General features: G+C 27.5%; 1 protein-coding gene across 1 annotated transcript; it reads right to left on the minus strand.

Annotated features, from left to right (window-relative positions):
• Positions 1 to 3687: 3687 nt before the first annotated feature.
• On the minus strand, positions 3688 to 23745 carry LOC106688918 (circadian clock-controlled protein daywake). Its single transcript, XM_014433619.1, has 6 exons — positions 23652 to 23745; positions 16223 to 16315; positions 14696 to 14843; positions 11572 to 11705; positions 9064 to 9222; positions 3688 to 5752 (listed from the first exon to the last, which is right to left on the minus strand). The coding sequence occupies exons 1-6, from the start codon at positions 23713 to 23715 to the stop codon at positions 5598 to 5600; spliced, it is 753 nt and encodes a 250-aa protein (XP_014289105.1). The 5' UTR covers positions 23716 to 23745; the 3' UTR covers positions 3688 to 5597.
• Between the last annotated feature and the right edge of the window lie 298 nt (positions 23746 to 24043).

A 24043-nucleotide genomic window follows, 5' to 3' on the forward strand; every position in this document is an offset into this window, starting at 1 on the left:
CGAAATAAATTGTATCCAATTTTTTTTTAAATAATTTATTTATTGATATTTACAACTGTATAAGTATATACACATCAAGTAAATTTGCTGTAAGTTGTAAACGGCTACTTTTGAAAGATTCTTCTTAAAACGTCTCTTAGGATCTGTCAATATATATATATATATATATATATATATATATATATATATGTGTAATAATTACTAATTAAACTGATTTACTAGTATGATTAAAGGGTTTATTCATGATAACGGTATCATTTTAATTTTATATTTTTCATTTATGTTCATAAAATAGATTCTCTTTTAGAATTTTAAAACTCCTATGAATATTAATTTTTACTTCCACGGCTTTGGTTCGTTGGTGTAGATATTAATCGTACTAATGAGCCAGCAAATATTTATTTATTAACCTATTTTTTTTATTTTTGTATGGAACATGTATCAACATATAATTTTTTATAAATTATTACAATTATAAAATTAATATATGAACTGACATCCATACACATTTAATGAAATGATAACTTGGAATCTAATATCGCTGCTTTGATTTAATTGTGACACCTACTAAAATGAAATTAATTTTTTTTTTAATCGAACTTGTTCATTCTACATATACTACAGTATACTGGAATAACTTTATTTATTTGAGAACTTCCACATACTGTCCCAAAGCTAGGAGAGACGCCGTTGTTGCTATCTATGAAGTACGTTGAATAAAAAATAAAAATACAACTATTCTTGTCACATTTGCTTTTGATTCAACTATTGCTGAAATAAGCTACTATTAAAGCAAAGCATCGAGCGTTATGTGTGAGTAGCCTTGGAGTGATAGTGAAAATTACGAGTAATAGATCTGTTTACTCTCAACTAATGTCTAAACAAAATTTACTTCTCAGTATTGTCAAAAATGTGAAATTGTCAATAATTATTCGCCAATTTCTAATGATTTTACAACTGTGTAAACATTAATGAATGTTACTACGAGTATTAGAAACCTCCATCTTCTAAGATCATTAATGAATCCGAATAGAAAACAACTCATTGTTTGTTTTGTTGTCCTGTGGCAATGGAGCAAAGAATCTGCTGATGGCTCGAAAAGACTTAAAATGGGTAGCAGATAGTAATCGCTAGTCAACAATATACAACAAGGTCAAACCGAAATTATGCATGATATAGCTAAATATTGTTTATAAAATTATTCGATGGTATTCTTTCTACTTCACTTTATAGATAGGATTTAATGTATGGTATGTTTGAAAATATGTAATTTTGAAATTGACATGGTTCTTTCATCAAAAATTTACCGACTGAAGTAATTTTCTGTCTTAAAATACTTTTTCTCTCTCCCTAGATTTATTTTGTGTAGTTGAAAAAAATTTGCCACAAAAGATATATGTTAAATATTCATATAAGAAAATAAATAAATGAAAAATAAGGTTCTCAAAAAATTAATATAAAGTGTATTTAAATTTAAGATACAGATATTATATAATTAAAATAGATAAAAATTACTATCAATTAGTTTGAATCATATGTTGAGAAATTCGAAATAAATTCTATAAAAAGTAATTGATAGTAAGTGTATTTAAATTTAAGATACAGATATTATATAATTAAAATAGATAAAAATTACTATCAATTAGTTTGAATCATATGTTGAGAAATTCGAAATAAATTCTATAAAAAGTAATTGATAGTTTTGTATCTTAAATTCAATTAGTGTTTGAAGCTGTTCTTTTATATCTGTGTGTCTTGTAATTTAACCGTCCCAATTTATGGTGGAAAAAAATACACTTAATATGGGGTGGGATAGTAACGTAATTTTTTGCCTGGTTTTTGCTATTTGTCAATAAAGGTAAAAAAAAAAGCAGAGAAAATTAAAAAAATATAAAGATTAGGAAATTTCGACTACATAAAAATATTGTCTCCCTCTATTGTTTGCAAATATATGTTTCTTACTTTTCATCTGAATGGATAAATGCTAAAGTTGAAGTGAAGTCTAATGGAATTAATTTCTTCATAGCTTCTATAAAGATTTAATTACGAAGAAATTAAACAAAGGTATTAAAGACCTCTTAGAGCCGATTGCACCATCCATCCCAGTTGAAACTACGATCTGTGATATCTCGGATAAAGTAAATAGTTATACGTTGCATCAGAAAAGTTCATCTTCAAATCTGGCGGTAAACTTTGCCGGTCAATGATAGGTGGTTAAACTAAGATTTAGAGCAAAGCTTAGTTTATGTAGGTGACCATACAAGGAACCTTCATAAGTTCCAGTTGGATATGTTATCAAGCAAAGCTGTATTCCAAATTAAATAAAATTGATTTGATCTATTAATTTATTATTGTTGGCAGTTTTTTAAAAATAATAATGATTTATTTCTGTGGAAGAAATTTGAAATCAATTGAAAAAAAGGATTTCATTGTTTGTTAAAATAAATTATGATACACTGATTAAAAATTACGGCAGTTTTATGGTATATATAATATTATAAATGTTACTTACCTCAGCTGTACTTAAGGGAAAAAAAGAAAACTTAAAAAAAAAAAGAATAACGTTATAGATATAAAGTTCAACCAATATTTTATTTGAACTTTCGAGAACACATGATTTAACGACATTATTTCAATTTCGGGTAATCTTGGTACCCTGGTTAACTAAACTGTCGATCAGAAACAGATCGCTAATTAAGGAAACTGGAGTTTCCTAAAACTTTTGGACAGATCAGGTTCTTACAAATCTTAGTTTTGCCGGAGATTGCTGAAACTAAAGGGGAATGTAAACGTGTCGTAAAAACTATTCAAAGGTGTTTCCAGTTTCATATTGATAGAATTAGTCTAGTTTCTTTATTCCAGTTTGAACTTGAAGAATGCGTATAAATAAAGCCTATAATAACAAAAAATGTTATTAAATCATAAATTATTCCACAGATATTGTAAACGGCTACTTTTGAAAGATTCTTCTTAAAACGTCTCTTAGGATCTGTCACTATTATGGTAATACAAAAATCCTCATGTCTTAAAAATTCTAGTATTTTAAGGTTTAAAATATTACCCATAAGTTGTGTAATTTTATATGATTATTAGTTTCAACTTCAAGTTTATTTATTTCCAATCATATATCTTTGCTATCAACTAAGACAAAGAAACCTTCACCCAATATTTGAAAGCTTCTGTTTCAAGAAACATGGAATGCTGAAATAGATTAAAAATTTTACGTCCGTCTGTCCTCCCTGGCTTTTGGACAATTTTTTCTTTTCTTTATTTTCATTTCGTACCTAGAGATCACTCTGTGATGATCCTCAGTTGTAACAACCATCTGGAATTTCATTTTAAAATTACAGTCTATCAGGGGTTACATTCACCCAAATTATTTAATATGATCCGGGAAAAATATTATATATTACCTCTTGGATGGATGGTGATATCTTGTTGTTTTATTATATTTTTTTTTATTTTTTAAGTGCTTGGCCCTATTGACTGTATAACAAAGCGAAGTTCACATAAACTGATATAATATTAATTAATTAAAATAAACAATTCAACAAATAACCATTGCATTAACAATCATTTGTTATAGCAGTAAATTCCTTTGTGTGACGAAATTTTTAGATCAAATATTTCTAGAAAATAAGCTGAAATAATAAATAAATATAAAAGAAATGGTATAAAAAAATATAATTAAATTAAAATATAATTTTAATCTGGAATATTTACAATGTAACCTCTCAATAATTTATCAACACAATCACATCATCACAAAAAAATATAAAATTTATATCATAATTTAAAGACTATAATATCTATAATCTAAGTTTTTTAATTTATAACTCAACAATTATTTAAACATATGTAGAATAAACTGACAATCATTAGAAGACATATTGCAAAACTATGTTCAAAGACCTCATTACATAACCAATTCAACAAAGTTACGTTGTTGGCAATTCCCTATGTACTCATCTAGCTCTCATATTACACATAGCAAAATGTTGGTGTTCTCTACGTGATAACCACAACCATTTAACTATAAAATAATTATATAATTATTAAATTTTTATTAATTACAATATGTAATTGTTTTTAGTTCAGTCTTTGATCATATTTATAATTTCAAATTTGCAAAACGTTGTTACTGTCTCTAACTAAGCTGAAGAAATGGATTATTAATTTGACGTAAGGGATGCAATTAAATAGTAATTATAACTACAGTTGAATGAGATCATTCGAATTTGAAGATTTTTAAATGATTCTTAGTTAGCAATTATGCCAAAAAAAAAATAAATAAGAAAAAAATAGGAAGACGTAATAACATTTGTTGTAACGGTCATAGTTTATTCCTAATTAATATTCTTGATATATAGATGACTATGTTCTTTAATAAACAATGATACACTGTTGTTTAATGTGATTAGGAAAGTTTAATATTATTTTTCTGTAATAATTATTAAATGAATATTATTATTTTATAAACTTTATTTATAAATAATAAATAAATGCAAATTTCTGATCCATATCAATTTAACTAATCACAATAACTATTAATGAAAAATGAATAAAAGTTATATATGATTATAATGATGAGGTTAATGGTACAGTTCATGATGTGATGGAATAACATGAATTAATTAATGAACAATTAACCGAAAAAGTATAATAAGATGATAATAGTGAAATGATTAATGAGTTATAATAAGAAAAATATCGACTTTTTGCAATGATGAATGAAGTATGAGATTATGATGAATTTAAATGTAGCATTAGTAGTTTTGGTTATTGATGTTACTGTGAACAATATTTTGTTATTTAAAAAATATATCATACTATATTGCAGATAATAAATAAATGTATTAATAACAAAATATTATTGTTTACAAAGAATGATCTTAATAATTATAAAACATTGAAAAAATAATTTTGTAGAATAAATATGTAGCAAAACTTTATCTGTTTAAGGGATTATTATTATTTAACGGTAGAATTAAAATGATGCTTTATATTTTTTTAAAGTATTAATTAAAGAATTATTTTTTTAATCTAAAATTCAATCATTTAGTCTTAAATTTTTACAACAGGCAAATCTCTCCTCCCCCATCTTTTCACGTCACTAGAAACTTGTTAATTATTGATTTTAATGAATGAGTATTAGCTGAAAAAGAATGATACCTTCAATATATAAAAATTGAAACATTTTTTATCGAATATATAGAATTTTCGTTCAGAGGTTACGAGATTTTTTGAGATTATATTTACAAGTTCTTACTAAAATGATTCGCTCAATTATAGATAAATGGGATACTGGTATTATATTGCCATTAAAGATTAAATTTCCATGTAAGTTTTTACAGGTATTCATGATTTTAATGATGTCTATAGAAGCCAGTAAAAGGTTTTATTTATTTATTGTTTTATTACTAAGTCTACCTTTTTATTGTTGGTATTACGAAAACTGATGATAAATAAACCGATTCAACTTAACACTAGATAAATTATTTTACTTCAATTACTTAAAAATTACGGTATACACAAAAGGATCACACTTCAACGGTATCGACAGATACCAAAGGATAAGTCACTTGAGACACCAGTTTTCACTGACTCGGTACCAGCTCACTGAACGGGATGGTCTTGAACAAGTTGTTGGCCATTTGGGTTATGAGTGCTTCCCCAGTTTCTTCAGCGATCGGGGTGACTATCTCGAGGACCTGGCGCCTGTTCTGGTTTACGAAGTTAGCTGCTGTGTTAGCTGCAAGAGAAATCATCATGAGTTATGTTAAAGTTGTATTGTATTAATAATATGTGTTGTAAAGAAATAATGCTAATTAAATATTATTATTGAAATATATAAGAAGTCTTGATACTCAAAAAAGTAAATTCATTTATGAAACATCTGAAAGTTGTAAAAATGCTCGTTATAACTACATCAAGCTTCAAATATCCAAAGTGGATTTCTCTTGATGGCATCACCTGCAAGAAGCATCTTCTATTTTTTCTATTTATCCTACTTATATATTACATATAGAGTAGTCGATCCCTTTTCCGGCTTTCAGAAGCGATGGGTTTTGATGAATGAGGTTTCAGGGAAGAAAGGGAATATCATTGGGAAGTGACAAATATCAATTTCAAAACTTAAATTCTTACTGGAACTTAAAAGTTATATATAAAAAAAAGATAATCATTTCACTTTTTTGAGACTAGTTATTATTGTTTAAACGAAATAAATTGTATCCAATTTTTTTTTAAATAATTTATTTATTGATATTTACAACTGTATAAGTATATACACATCAAGTAAATTTGCTGTAAGTGATATTATGACATGATAAAAACATCTAGAGAATCTACCCATTGATAGAACTCCAAAAACATTTCTAAAGGAGAAGATCTCGAGGCCATCTTCTTTTCAGACGCCTAGGAGGATTATTAGGCAGTGAAGGAGAAGCCAGGTTAGAAAAGAGTTGGTTTGGGTGGTTGGGAAGTTTATTATGGAAGGATTGGTATCTGGTTCTAGCCAAATCGGCAACATAGGGGACATTGAGGTCCTGATGGATGATTTGATTTGTGACAAAGTAAGGAGCATTAAGGATTTTGGACAGTAAGGATTGGATTCGAGAGGAATTAGATGGTTTAGTGGAGCCCCATAGCTCAACTCCGTATGTCCAAATAGGCCTTATAATATTCATGTAGATCAGTCTTTTGGAATGGATTGGAAGTTTGGTTTGTAAATTACGTTTGTCTAGTAAATGTTGTAATAGTCAGAATCGACGAATAGTTTCCTGTCTTTCCAGTCTTTTATGAGGATTCCATGTCAGTCGTTTGTCCAGATTTAGTCCTAAGTAACGGATCTGTTCAACAGGAATAAGTGGGGTATTATTAAAAGATACTGTAGGGCAAAACGAAGGGTAAATGTGATTAGGTGGGATTTATTGGAATTTATTTTAATCCTCCAGTTTTGGCACCATTCTTCGATGGTGGTGATGTGGGATTGGAGGGATTGGGATACAATGGAAGGATCATTATTCACTGACAATAGGCGTATCTAATTTAAGTCTAAAAATACTCTTTATTTCTTTGAAAGTCCAACGTTTCGGCCACTTTGGTCATCCTCAAGGACAATCTTACATCCAAATTTACATTCACATCAATTATTTAAAAACTTTTTGCATGTTATTCTGTCCAGGTCATTAATTCCAGTCATAATTACCCCATTTTTACCACTCTTCGCATTAATTACGTAAATTCTTAATTATAATGTTTATACTACTCTTGATTAAAATATGTTTTTTTATTGTAAAATATTGTTGTGATAATAGTGTTAAATCGATTTGTTATTAAAAGTTTAAATAATTAATATGATGATAAGTGACAAAGTAGGCTAATTTTGATTGAAATTGATGACCTGTGCAGAATAGGATGCAAAAAGTTTTTAAGCAATTGATGTGAATTTGTTGATTGTCCTTCAGAAGGCCAAATTGGCGAAACGTTGGACTTTTAAAGAAACAAAGAGTATTTTAAGATACCTCATTATTGCTAAATTATCTTCCACAGCGCCATGGTTCCAATGGGATATTTATTACATGTTGTTTTGTTCTTGCCCATACCTAACCCTAAAACTCTACGAAATATGAATACTAGTCAAAGAAAAACGGTGTGGGCTAGATCTTGCTATTTGGAATTAAACCAGTAGAGCTCAAGAATTTAATAGTTCCTGGGTTACACTGGGTTAAGATTAGCCAAAATGAGTTAATTACTAATTACTAATTAACGACTAAACACAAGGTCTTTAGATTAAGGGCTTGACCTTAACTTATTGAATGAAATGTTATTAACTTCATTATGTAACTCATTACAGTTTCGTCACAATCGAGTATAGTGAAAATCAATTTTTATTGATTCCCTTGTTAATTTAATCCTAGCCAAAAACAAGGCAAATAAATTAGTACAAGAGCCGGGAAGAAAAAAAGTCAGTTATCTCACCCCAATTTTTGATTACTTCAATAAAAACTATGTATAATTACTAGTCAAAATTGTCTGCCAAGTATAGGTAGAGGGAATAAAAAATGGCGACTGTTTCAAAACCTTAAAAAAACATTTTTTCATTCGGAGCTCTATATCATAAAAACTACCAACAACACTAGAAAATCTAAGAGAACATTATTTAAAGAAGAGTAAATTTTCTGAAATATTAGCCCTAAAAGAGCTATTTATGTCCAATAGTCCTCGAGATATAGCTTTTTAAAAAGAAAAAAAATTAAAATGAATAAAAAAGTCTAACGTCTCTTAGATATCAGCTAAATTATTGAGCATGTGTTGAAGTATCAGGCAATGATGGTCTCTGTTCAGCAAACTTTTTTTCAACTGTTGATATGCGATGAGATATCTCTGGTTTGCATTTATTTGATCTTATTTATGTTTGAACTAAAGATGCCTGAATACAGTACACGAGACATTAACTAGTATTGAGAGGTTTCAGACCTTTTGGGAATTTTCAAATAATATCATCTATGAATTTCAAAGCATCATCGGTGTGTAATATTAGTAAGACACTTTATTTTTCACATTACATTAATTTAATAGGATTCATAATAATTTTTTGTTAATTAGCTGTGACATATGTAAGAACAGATAGAATGGGGACTAACTCTGCAGACTAGAGCAATTTACTCCAGCCAGATTAAAAGATTTTGCATATGCCCACTATAATATCTATTAACAAAATTTGTAGGCCGAACCATTTCCGGCTTTAGCTTAAGAGTGACTCCTTCTTGACATCGAACATATACAACAATTACTGGTACTGACAATGGTGGAAGAAACTAGTTCGGGAAGTGAGAATGGGAATACTTTTGCTAACTCCAAGAACCCTGGCGATTATCTTAAGGTTGACACCTCGTAGTAACCAGAGTGGAAAAGTAGAAAAATTCAATTTTTAGGACGACTTAGAAATAAATATCAGATAAATGGCGCCAGTGATAATTAAGACAATTAAATGTTAATTTCCTTCCCCTTTTTAAACGACTTTCATTTAAATATTTATTTATTAGTAATTGTACTCACTGATAAGAGCGTTCTGCTGGTTGTCGTCTGTGTTGACAAACTTAACCACTTGGTCTCCGACTTTGGCTTTGATCCTGAGCGATTTGATGTTGACGTACTTGGCCCCCTTCTTGCCCGTAACCAGCTCTCCTGTACCCTTTACGTCAGCAGAAATGTTGGCTGTGGAAATACATTCGTTTTTATTACCAATAATGATTTAATATTAGAAATATTTTTTGGTATATATATATTTTTTATTCAGATGAAGGTTTCATTTGCTTATCTTCAACAAGTAGCATTAACAACCTGGATAGGAAAGGATAAATCATGTGTTTATGAAATACTTTTTTGTAATTTTTTCAAACTTTTTAATTTTAAACATAACATCTTCATACGATCAAGTCTTCAGTTAACCTTGAAACAATAAAACTGGTGAGGGAAAAAATAAAAAGTCATTAAAATTTCTGGTACCAACTAAATTTGAGTTGAAATTATTTCTGGTATGTTTCAAAATAAGAATTTTTGTATAATTCAGTATCACAATAATTCCCTTACTGTACATTTTATAGGTTGGTAAGTACATCTATCTATTGTTATAATTACAATGGAAACAGGAACATTTTTTTTTACCTTTATTTATTTATGAAATTCTTTTAAATTATATTTATCCATTCTTTTTTACTGCTAACAGTCTGAGAGAGCAAATTATTTCAAGTGTTTTTTATTTATATAATATTTATACCAAAGGTACTTCAGAGAATTTTTTTTTAATCTGAAGTTAAAGACTTTTTAATTTTACATCGATATACAAAATTAAATGAAAATCATTTAACCATTAGCCATTCAAAAATAGTTATAATATATAAAATTGCCGATATAAAGTGGGACTTTCGGTAAGTATGTTTATCTTACTTTATCGCTAAATTACTAATACACCCCAGGCATATACCAGACTTAAATGCGTACGTTTAGCTTCGTAGAACGTTTCGTTTCAGAGCTGAGCTCTTCAACGTATACACAATTAATACACAGACCATTTTGTAATTGGTTGTTTGAACTCTGAGATCCTTCAAACGTGTACTTCGGTTGAAAACGCAGATTCGACTTTTTTCCAATCTCAATACTTCCCTATAAGATATATCTCATGCACAATTAGGTAAAATTAAAAAGGAAAAACTGTATTGTATGTTAAATTAAATTTAAATTTCATTAACTTAAAATTAATCATTCATCAAAATAAAATTTTGTATTCAGAATAATCTTGATGTGAAATATTTTTTATGTTGTACTTAGAAAATTAATGCATTAGCAAATAATTTTTTTATCGACTTCTTTCTCATCCGTTCCTTACTATTTTTTTCTTCAGTTCTTTCACCTCATAAATGGAAAAACCGTTTTTCCTTTCTATCAAAGAATTCCGTTTTTCCTTTCTATCAATTATTTTCGTTTATATTCTGACAAACAGACTGAACTTTACGGGTACCTTCTTTTTCTTTGTCATCAAATAGATTCAATACATTTGGGTGACATCAAATCATAAAATATTGTGGAGTCGAGATAGCCCACAATATCTTTAATAATCTATTTCTAATGGAAATAAAAAAAAGTTAGCTAAAATTTGAAATTTAAAAATATTTTAAAGAAGTGAGTTCAGTTTAATGTGAATCTTTGTTTTGTATAATTTATATGGTTATATATTATTGAAACTGAAGTTTTTAAAAACAATATTTCTAAAACTATACAAAGTGTTAAATATAAATTGGTTCCAATGTTTTAATGACTAAACGGATGATAAAAATAAAAAAAATGCCACAGAAAAATTACAAATCTACATATATAGTTTTAACTACTATTATTTTTTAACACGGGCTGTTGATGCGCGATGAAAACTTAGGGTTTGAAGATAACACCTGCTTCTTTGCATTTTTCAGAGGAAATACTGAAGTTTTAGGCTGGACAGACATTTTTAATAGAAAAACGTTGAAAGAATACATAAAAATGATTCATCATGTCTACAATATTCCAGTACATAAAGTTTCTACAAAATAATATTGACATTTCGAACACTGGATTTACAAGATATCGAAATTGGTTTTGCGGTGTCTTTCGTAATGACTATAAATTGAAGTATTAAAAAGTAAGTGCTATGGACAAAGCCTAATATTTCACGGCACGTCAACCCGAATTATCACACCAATGTTAAAGCGAAATTATATAAGTAGACCTACAAATGCACCTCTTTTTTTTTTTTTTTCATTTTTTAGAATGGAGTATCCGTTTGTAAATGAGATGCATTTAGGCCGATTTATTTTGTGCACACAATACTTATCATTGCATGATATATTGAATATTAGTTTTTTTAACAAATGAATGTTTCTATAGCGTGATTTCAATAAATTCAAATTCCCATTCCGCGTTAATTTGTTTGTTATATTGTTCATATTATATTCTAAGTAAGAACATGTTATATTTTATATAAATATATAATGTTATATTTTTCATAATTAAAAATATTTATAAATCATTTACTAAAGTTTCCGGAGAAGATTCCCTTTCCTTTGAGTGGTACAACAAGAAGTCTGCCATCAATTTCATAATCAGATGTGACATAAGCTGTAGGTACTGTTACACTCATCTCAACTGATAATTTATCCAAGTTTGACCTGAATACATATAATCATTTTTAAAATATACATAATGAAAATTAAAGTAAAGTTAAATTCCTTGATAAAACAAATATTATTTTAGTATCAATAAATATTTCAATGATTAATGAATTCAAATTCGTCATTTTATAGACAAATTCATATTTGTTAATAAATTGTGAGATACGTTTACTAAATCTATTTATCTATTTTCTTTTCTTGACAATTATTAATATTTGATTAAATGTTGATATAGGATCAGAACAGAATTGACGCCTTGCATATTTGAGCATGCTAAGCCAGAAAAACGTAGTGCCTTTACAGGTCAGTATTTTAATACAGTTCCGGCTTTGAATTGATTTTTTTATCTGAATTGAGACTAAAATTCACATAACATTTCATTTTATTTGTAATTAGTTATTTATAATAATGATGTCAGTTGATTGAATAGCTTGAAAAAAAAAGATGAATGAGTTTGTTCATGTGGACATTTTACGTTATGCGTTTCTATTGCAAAGTATACAATAAGAGATCCTTACTATGCAAAACTGATATTTCTATTAAAACAAAAATAAGTTAAAAGTATATTGTTTTAAAAAATAATCTAAATTGAAATAATTTGAGGTGATTAATAATACTTACCCACATCTTTATTAAAAAAAAAAAATGAAGATTACTTTTCCGGATCCGTATCGATATCGATAGTAAAAGAAAATAAACAGTTTCGTGATTATAAGTTTTATTTATCTTCTTATTAAAAATTAAACAAAAATATTAAATTCATTACTATGTTTGTTGATGTGAAGTTTAAGTAAGTATTAGAAAATATTGGTTTCCCATTAGATACAAAATATTCATTATCAAAATAGTCATCGACGTTGTGATTAAATATATGACTGTATGAAATTTCATTGCACTACTATGCTACAATATGTCATTGTTCCATTTTTATTCTATTTTATATATTGCATTATTACGGTTATTTTCACTCTGAAAATACTCAAGGAGTTTAACTCAGACTAGAAAGAGATGTGAAGCTGTTGGAGATCATTATAAAACATCCAATCGTTCTCAACTTAAGAAGGATTAATGCTTAGAGTCGTTGTTCTGTTAGGAAATCTAATTACTTTCCAGTCTGTATGTTAGAAATGACCAGAAGAGTGGTCATTAAAAAAAAAAAAAAAAAAAAAAAAAATTTCAACAGTAGTTCTTAAAATATTCTGATGTAGACATCTTTCCAGAGTTTTTCCAATTCTAAATTCCTAATTCCAAATTCCTCTCCCTTATGGAGGCGTATTTCCCAAGTACTCTTACCCATGTTGGACCTTTGGTATGATGATCTATTTTTTTTTTTTTTTTTTTTTTAATTTAATTTTTGTTTTTTCCTTCAACACTTTAGGAATATTATCATTTCCAAATTAGTTCAATCCTGATCACCTTGGCAGCCGTTTGGAAAACCCATGCCGTCACAACATTCTTTCAATTTGTCATTGGGTGTGCATTAATCCTTAGAAGCAACATGTTGAGCAAGATATATACCATTTTCTATTTTGATCAGACTTAATTTCGTTCAATAAATTCCACTTATTACTATCTGATATGATTAAATTATAAGTTGTTCTTACTGTTTGAGCACTATCCGGGCTTTATTTCTTTATTTTTTTAATACTATGTAAAAAACATGCTCCTTCACGCAATCAAGGACTTTAAGCCTTCAAACTCATTTCATTAAACATTAATTTAAATTAATAAATAAGTTTAGTTTAAAAATGAAAACTTCCACTGTTACAAATAATATGAAACTGAATTCATTTTACATTGCTCCAATCATTATTCAGTTGAATGTTCACAAGTGCATCTTGACAAATGGATGTAAAATAATATGTTTCTAACAAAACTATATGCTCTCGAGATATAGAGGAAATAAAAAAATGTACATCTTTAGTTTTTATATTTGTTTCCTAGCTGTAAATTAAACATAATAAAACTATAAGTTATAATAATAATATCTATACAGTCTATCTTTATTTTCTTGTAACTCTATGCTAAAATTGTTATTAAACCGTTGCAGGCTATTATGCCTTCGTCAAATTTTATCTTAGTTAATAATCAATTATTATCACAACTTTACTTATTATTGAGTTGATAACGTCTATTACAATCTGTCATAATTTATATAGTGATAGATAGTAATAGACATTGCAAACTGAATATAAGTAAAATTGTGATAATAATAGTTGACTAAGAAAAATTTGACAAAGGCATAATAAACTCTTAAGTTTGTTAGCAATGTTAGATGTGATAGTATAAATATGATCCTTGAGAATGATCGAAGTGGCCAAAACGTTGGAATTAGAAAAAAAAAAGTATGAAACTATATGGATATTTCTATTACAACTGATAAACAAACCTTAAATTTAATATTTTCTTCATCTTAAACTATATCAGGAAAAAATAATTTTGTCATTGAAAAAAATTTAAGTAAAGACGATAAACTTGTTAAGGTACGTAGAATTTTGTTCCTAACTGTATACAGTATGTATTATTCATTTCAGAAAATATATAAAAACTTCAGGAGATTAAATAATTTTTGTTAGCCTGTTTGATCTCTTTATACTGTGAATAAAGTTTGGACTTGGTTGCATTATAAATTTATAAGAAGGCATTTAGACACTAGCTAGCCAAGAATCTAGAATTTAATTTAATTTTACAAATTTTATTCTGAGATAATTTGGTATAGAGAAAATATTACATACAAAAATAGTTTTATTGTGTTTTCTTAATAGCAGGGTTACAAATGTCAAGATGAACTGTATTTTTCTCCCCTACATAACAATGTATTTTTTAAAATTTTTTTAGTTAATTTCACTTGAATTTGGTTCCTTACATTATATTAAATAAATGTAATTTCCCATAAATGTTGTTATGATTAGTTATCTATGATCTATTATAGTTATCTAGATCAAAATTCTAGATTATACGAGGAAAAATTCAATTGCTATACTCACTTAAATTTGTTGATTTTGAAACCATTTCCTCCCCATACTTTGAGATCTTTCAAGTTGGCTTTGACCTTGATGTTCTCCAGATCTCTGTTTATCGACAGCTGGGGGATGTGGAGGGGCTCCAGAGAAGGCACTCTGATCTTCGGGATACCTTTAATAAACGGAACACCAATAAATCTGTTACGGTTTCCCATTTCCTAAAAAATCTACATAATTGCTTGTATTATGTGATACTTTTATCTTGTTACGTGAATAGTTGTTTTGTGATTATATGGTTAGTATAAATTATTGAGTGAAGGTGAGGTTACGCAAATGCTGTTGGCGGTCAAAGCCCTAGGGACACCTGGTCACTAAATGGAAAGGTTAGCGAAAGTAAACCGATTACGTGTCTCGACTACTAAATGGTTAGTACGCTCTTAACAACTCTAAACGAACTTACACAAAAGAGCTTTTATAAAAAATTCCAATGTTAATACCTCCCTAAAGGCTTTTTCGTTCAACTTTAATATACGAGTAGTTGACTAATAGTGAAAATTGTGAAATCCTCCACAGAACATTTAATTTCAGTAGGAGTGGTTGTTTCTTTGTTATTATTATTTGTTTTCTAAAATGTGGAGAATTTAGAAATGAAATATCATTTAATATTCCTATATTTCTAGAAGCAATAAAATAATAGCGTATCAAAAAATATTGATAAATTATAAAAAGGATTAGAAAATACATACCATGATTTTTAGAATGTAATATTGTTGAATATCTTTTTTTTTTTTTTTTTTTTTTTTTTTTTTTTTTTTTTTTAACCATTTGACTTTGGGCAACCAACAAAAAAACAAGAAAACTTTTTTGACTATATACGTATTAAATTTTGGATGTTTGTTATATATGAATATATAGTTATTAAAATAAAAAAAATATTATGAAAACGTTACGTTGTTTATTTGTTTGTCATTCACTCATAGCGTTCATAACGATTATTAATTTACAACGAGATAGCAACAAACGTCAGACATAAATAAATTTTTTTTCAACTAATTTCAATATCTTTTTCAGTTATCCATACGGGTTCAAAATTGAAGATTTTATCTCAGTTTTTCTGAAATTTCCACTTCTGTAACAGTTATATTTAAAGAAAAAGAAAAAATATTTGTACGTTTTCTGTAACATATTTTCCCATTGGCCATTAATTCCTTTTATATCTTCTTATAGCGAGAATGACATTTAAAAGTTTATAACTTAATTTTTCAAAAGTTCGAGTTATTTAATCTAGATGACGTCGGATGTTGGAAAAGTTTAAGAGTTTATCATTATATCTCTTTTGATTGTGACGTTGTTTATGAAAGGTAAAAATACCCTTGGGACAGTTTCTGGGAGAAGGTCCAAATATATTACATCGTGCGCTTTGTAAATTATAGCATGTGTCATGTTAATTATAAATTGGTGAGCCTCATATGAAGTGAGATATACACATGTCTGGAATCATATTCATATATATAATAATATGAACTATAAATATATGGAATCTCGTCTCACCTTTCACCAGGTACGGCCTAACTACTTCAACTGCATCTACTACACATTTGTCGAAGTTTGGATCGTTTCTTTTGCACGTTGGGATGTAGTCAGCTGTAAAAAAAAAACAAAAAACTATAATAAACATTTATTCATATCTTAACTAAGGTAATATTAATTATTAAATATAAGCATTATATATCAAATTGTTTTAAATTAATTAAGATAAAACATGTTTTCGAGATACTAGCAGTATTTATTTTGGTGTTTTTAAGCTTTCAAGAGGAAAAAAAAAATGAAACTGATTAAGAATTACTTAATTGAATTTGTAATCCAGAAATAGCTAGAACGCTTTCTAATTTCAATACTTTATGGAATGTTATATAATTTAAAGCTAGAAATGTAATAAAATACATATTTTTGGCAAAAAAGAAAGTAATGCACTTATTACTTCTGTTATAATAGTGATTACAATATGAAAACTATTGATAGCACGATCCTAACTCAGTAATTCCTAAAATTATCGACTTGTAAAATAATTTAGAAAAATATAATAAAAGTTTATTACCTTGTTCAGATGTTTGTTTTCAACTATCATAGCAATTTCGTTTTTATAAAACTGTATATAAAAAAAAATATTACGTCGCGTTTTATACAATCTGAATAGTATATACCAGATAAAATAATTTTACAAAAACCTATCTTAAACGACAAGAAACTCGGATTACAAAATATCTTACAAATACTTTGGATTTGGATCCCGCTCAAGAGTCAGCACTATAGATCTTCAAGGCTACCTGTCTAAGAGTGCAGTGTTGAATACGAAATATATTTTATAATAAAAATTGAACTATTGGTTACTCAGCATAATGTTGTTACTGACAATTGATCTTAATATTTTGTCGGTTAAACATTCACTTGGGGTTGTTTAAATAAAGTTTCATATATACAAGAAACTAAAAATAAATCAAACAAAACAGAACTACATACTAATATTGTTCAACTAATATATCCTAAGAGGGTGACGTGCGAGTGAATTAGCACGGATATATGCTTAGGAATCACAGTACTGTAATTATCACATTTTCCGGCCGGAGGCCTCATAATTTCATGCATTGTCGCCGAGAGAGGAAGTGCTTTCTCTCCTTTTAACGAAATGATGAAAGGAAAAGGTCCCATTACATAAACAAGATACCCAAGCATGAAGATAAATAAGGATGGAAAGACCCGGCTTCAAAGAACCCTGGGTTGTGAAAGAGACGTAGTCCTCGCTCTAGATAGCTTTGGAAAACCAAATTGGGCTTTCCCATGCCGAATTACAGCTTTATTTCCTAATATATAGTTTATATAATGAATACAGAGTACGTATATTTTGAATAAGTGTATTATTTTAGTGTATGTAATGGACTTCCATCGATGAATGTATCAAAACTCTGTTCTTAGTGCATATAAAGCGTTTGTCGTATTACAAAAAAATAGCAAAAAATTTAGAATTATATTCTACCCTTCCACTGATTGATATTTGTATTAATTAATAAACAATAACAAATACTTGGTAGGTCCACTCACACAATTTTACTCAATATTTAGCTGCAAAGTCCAATAAATTTTTTGTCTAAAATTATTTGCTGTACCCTCTCCAATATTAGTCCAATAAAGATATGTTTTTATGTTTAACTTCGTAGACTATTTAATTATCTTTCAAATTACCTATTGCTTTTTGAGTTATTCGGAAAATTGATAAATAGGAACTAGTTTCCTAATTATTCTTTTTCTGTGATTAAAGAGTGAATCTGAGTTTGTTTTTTTTTTGAGAGGGGGTGTACTCTGAAACTCTCCGTCAAGAATGTTATCCGATAACAATACTTTCAATTCCTAGGAGCTTTACAAACGTAAAAGAAAAAAAAATGTTTCTTTTCTTACTACTCTTGGAAAATTAATTATTACAAATAATAATTACTCTTAATTAATTATATTATATTTTATAATTTCTTTAGTTAGAGGAATTCAATTATAAAACAATTGACAAGTTTCTTCAAACGGTAGTCTGAAGAAATATAATTAAATTAAATACAAAAAATACTTGAAAGAAATAATTTTAATGGAATAAATAATTAGTTAATAGGAAAGTAATTTTTATTAATTTAATTTTTTTGCAACTAAACATCGTCAATCAATTATAACTTAACAATATTTTTTTTTTGCTTTATTTATACTATACCTTGGATGTTGACAATAGGCTGTGTGTTATATAATCTTTATAATTGTTTTTTACATGTATTTGTATTTGAATATTCACTATATGGGAAAACAAAGTATAATGGAATATTAATTTCACATTAACATATAAATATTCAATTATTGCAAAACCTTAAATATAAAAATGAACTACGCTTGACACTGAAATGCACATCCTAATACTTTGTACCCGGTTTGAAAACCCACCACAACAAACCCTTTGAATCGATACACCTGAAAAAAACTGGTTGAGATAAAAAAACATAAGATTTTAGGAGATTAATTTACCAATTAAAAATAAAAAAAATTAAATCTATAAAGCAATCATGTACAATTTATATATCCAATAGAGTTCAAGGGTATACGACACAGTAATTAGCGTGCTCTAATTTATATTAATCTTTGATAAATACCAATCTTTCATAAATATCAATACTCGTATTTGACAGCTGAATACTACTTCAATGACCTAATATACGAAACTTATGGTTTGAAAAGATAAAAATAAACCAAACTACAGATTTCAATGCGTTTCGTTCAGTACGATGAAAACGTTGACTAAGGAACGATTACAGAAATTCAGTTATATTGTTCACGATATAAAACTAGATACAGTATTAACAGCTTTTCTTGGCAAATAGTCCATGTCACATAACGAGATTTTTAAAAGCCTTAGTGCAATACATGGTTACCTAACAGCCCCATACTACGTTTATCGCCTGTTCTCACTGTAATCGGCTGACAACAGTCTTATTGCCGAGTTTATCTTAACGTCTATGTTTATTTTATGAGAAGAGGGGTTGAGCTGTATAAAAAATTATAATGATGTAATGTTGAGGAAGTCAAAAGATTCATTATAATAATGAATAGATTGATAGATTGCGGAATACGATTTACAATCAATTAGATGAAGTGATAATATTATTACAAAATGTAATCTTATTAATCTTTGATTAAGGTAATTTATTAAACAAAATAACAATTTCTGAAGTTATATAATATAGAAACTAATTTTAAGTGATATACACCTTTATAATTATACAATTCTGATTAAGTAAAAAAAAAAAATGTGTTAAGGTTTAAAAATAGAAAAATGGTTTCCAGAACTTACAAAAACAAAAAAAGTAAATTTAAAACGTATATTTTAAAAGAATACTTTCTGTAATATTGTTTCAACTTGCTTTTAAGCTCTAATAATATAGGAGAAAATAAAAATTCTGCTTTTTTATTTATTTAATAATTTGCGATCTATATTATTAAGAATAATGATATAAAATAAGATTTATTCTATTATTATTATTCAAATAAATGTTGTCTAGCTACTCGAGGTATTAAAAAACCACAGCCAGTGAACTAAGTTGTCTAAATAATAAAGATATTTATATATTAGTCATTTTTATCTTAACCTGAAATTGAACTAATTAAATTTTATGGTCGTTTAGGACGCTTTTGTACATATTATACCCAATTTAATAGTTTTGAGGTTTAAATATTCTTAAAGTATGGTATTTCGCCATGTTTTACTTAGTTTTGGGCGTGGTTCTTCTTTACTTCCAAGCACTTCTCGTTCTTTTGATCTTTTTAACAATTTTTGAGAAAAAAAAAAACCTTAAGCGAAATTTAAGCGGTCGGTATATAAACAATTGTATCGTGATTTCATGTAAAAATCAAAACAGGTCTTATCTGTTTTTTGAAGTTGTTACTTTTCGTAATATTTTACGATTAAAGAAATGTAATAACTTTTATCTTTAATTCGTTATTTTATTGTGTTTTTTTTTCAAAGAAAAGTATTTTTTTTAAAAACGTCTCTCAATAGTGACGTTAATAATGATAATTATTTTTCTGCCGAATTCCGAATCAGAATATTATAATTTATGTTATTTTATTGATTTATTTTTCATTCAAACAAGAATGTCAAACCTAATGTCAACACAGTGCTATGTACAAAACACATGTAAAATAAAATTTGTAGACACGGATAGCAGGTTTAGGATTGAGACGTATGGAACAGCTCTACATGGAAATCTACACACTTCTACTAAAAAAGAACAACAAAAGAAAGAAAATTTAATTAAATTGAACTCAGAAAACTTTTACTTCATTATGATGCATTTTGAAAAATAAATGCATATATAGATAGATAAAAAATCCTAAATGCTGCTAATTCTGGCCAAATCAGATATCACTTCTTACTCACAAAAAAACCAGTCTCTAGCCATATATCCATATACCATATTCCATTTACTCTGAACAGAAGATCGTCTATAGACTTTCTAATATGTAAAGATTTTTTAAATGAAATCACTAGAAAATTGCTTCACATGTCTGTGCCAGTCATTTTACCATAATTCACTTTTACTAGATATAATTTATGTCTTTATTTCTGTTGTTCATTTCAATCAATAAATACAAATTGATAGTATCTAAACATACATCATAATCATATATCAATTTTATAGCCCAAGGATCAATATTTTGAGCTCAATTTCGTAAATTATTATTTCCTTTTCCATCTCGAGATTTCCAATTAAATCTACTGACCATCTGCGTAATCTTTATGATTGCCGGTTCAACTTCTAACCTTGAAAACATGGATAGTTTCAAGGATTTTCGAAAACGATGGGTTATAAGTAGAAAACACTATTAGCTACATAAAAAAAAATATATATTGTTTCGCCATCTTATTCAGTTATATAATCCATTCTTATCAGATGGTAATAATAAAAAAAAATCATGACATTTTCCAAAGTAAAATTTATTCAAAATGAATATATTAAATAAAATAAGAATTTATTTTTAAAAAAATATGGTCCAAACAGTTAAACATCATTTTACATAAGCTGTCTCATTACAAAATTAGTAAGATTTTTCAAATGATTGTGAATTTTAATTAGGAAAGAAATCAAAAAAATAGATTAATAAATGTCTTAAATAATCATCATGATTACTAATTTGAACTTTCTTGGTTTACTCGACTTGTTTAACCATATTGCTTTGATGTGACTGTGCGATATAATTTTTAAAAAAGCAAGTATAAATAAATAACTGTGCCTATTTAAAAAAATAACGACATAGTACATATTACTTCAAAACGTTATAGTAGGGACATCAAGTATGAAGTGGTTTGATGAAAGAAAAACAGAGAAATACACAAACATCGTGAAGAAAGCAATGTGCATTTGTGCTTTTTTTAAAAAAGAAAAATTAATAATATATAGTAAAAAATAATATATTACTTGTTTTATATTGATTTGAACAATTAATTTTTTTTCTTTCACTTACAATCTGTGTATAGAATTAATTTCTTTAAATAGTTTCTTTAGTTCAGTATCGTATAATTTATAATTAAATAATCGTTTTGATTTTTTCATATAAAATCAATAACCTGGTTATCAGAGGACAAAAATACTTCCAATATTTTCTAATACTTAGATATTAACTCCCTTAATTTATTCATTCTAGGGGATATTATATTAGTCTTTTTATTTTAGTATGTCAAAAAGGCAACAATAAATAGCTGCAACCAGAAACCTATATCTACTTTACTAGTAGTAGATGATAATAAAAATATTATGACAGAGGTTATACGAAATCCAAGACACATATATATTTCATTATAAACACGTATAAGAACTACGGAAGTAATAATGGAAGCGAAGTACCTTCCTGTTCTCAAGTGAAAGATCAACCGGATGTGCAATGCTGCATTGACTTTCACTTCAAGCAATTCGTATTTTTTTTTTTTTTTATCAACATTTACTAGTTAGTAAAATTTCAATCCTATAATAAGGACTGCTTTTAAATTGGAATTATCTTCTAAAATATGATATATTCAAATGACACTTTACCACCCCTATTAGGTTATAATCGTTAAAAAAATCCTGCTCTAAGATCTCTTGAACACTTTAGGTCATGACAGATGAGCTAAATATAATTTAAATATCAATCAAAAATATTTAAATATATAGTGTCAATATACATTAGCATAGTAAAAAAGAAAAATACTGTATCGATTGTATTAATTTACTTCAAGATTGTTAATTTAATTAGTTTTAAATAGAATTCATTTAAATTCATAGATTGTTAAAAAGAATATAAAATTATTAAAATTTATTTTCTTAAAACAAATAACACACGGTGTTCTCAATCTGGCCTTGACACGGAAAGGCATGGGTGGAGTCTTTTAAGAGAGTGGCCACTAAAATTATTCAATTATCGTAATTTATTATAAAATATAAGTTTTATTATTAAACTACAGTATTTGAGTTCTTGCAAAACATTTTAACAACATAAAATATGGATATCTATATATTAAATGTAATTTTTAACTTAGAATATATATTTAATCATCAAGAATAAGTATATTTTTTTGTTTATTTACAATATCGTTTATAACATACAATAAGATTTCGATCAAAATATTTGTTTGTTTTCATTATTTTTTAAACGTAAATTTTTTTTTACAGGATGAATCAAAATCTAAACATTTTTTGTGTAAAAAATTTTATAAGGTTAATTTACTCGATAATTTAGTTTATTGCAGCGGTCTGCTCACTAAACAGTTCAGTATATTTCGTTTTTCTACTCGAGATAAAGCCAATAATGCCCGTCAGTAGAAATGGTTGGCTTCAATATAGATTTTTTTCAATGTAGAATCCCCCCCATAAATGATTAAAATCGGTGAGCATCCAAGTTGCACACCTTGAGGATCCAAATCGAGAAAGGTGATGTAAATTCCATGTTATATATATTTTAAAAATACCATAAATCGTCTTATATTACTTAAAATTATGTTTATATTATTTTATCATAATATATACTTAAAATTTTGTATATGTACACAAACACTTAATTTTATTGATTTTGATTCATAATTTTTTTTTATTAACAATGTTGTTACTATATTATCACAATATAAAATAATTTCTTCCCTGAACAGTTAAATTTGGTGGGATTTAATTGTTTTGGAAGTAATTCTTTTTACTCCGTGATAGTATAATAAATAAACTGTTAATTTAAATTTTTAAAATGGACTTTTTGAAATTGGAGCTGGTTTCGGAACGCTTCAATTCATTACAATCTCTATAGAACATATATTATTTTCAAGAATAATTTGATTGGCTACGAGTATTCTCTATTTTAATTTACAATAGCACATTGAGTGATAAATTAATTATATATTTTTAATTGCAACCAACGGTTATCAACTTACGTAGCCTTTTGGCACCAACGCCTACGATGAAGCATACTATCCCCAACGAAAGAAAGGACCTCATGGCGCTGCTGATTTGTTGATACTAAGCCGGTCGAGGAACGGTAGGGTGTTATATAGACAGGGGGTGTAGTGGGGACGTACCCCCCAGCTCTGAGGACATTTGTATTCCTGGCCATCGTTTTATCGGAAGATCTCCTTTTCCTGGACAGATCTACGATTTACTCTTAGTTATAGAGGCAGGTCGATGACCAATTACAGAATCCTTAACCCAAATCTTGGTATCTAATAATTTTGTACTGTATGTTATCGCATTATCTGATAAAGTTCTATTATGAACAGAGATAATACTTAATTGAAAACTTTATGTCACAATTTTTTTTTTCATTATT

This window comes from Halyomorpha halys, unplaced genomic scaffold (assembly GCF_000696795.3).
Source record: "Halyomorpha halys isolate HHAL.00 unplaced genomic scaffold, Hhal_1.1 Scaffold1234.1, whole genome shotgun sequence".
Lineage (NCBI taxonomy): Eukaryota > Metazoa > Arthropoda > Insecta > Hemiptera > Pentatomidae > Halyomorpha > Halyomorpha halys.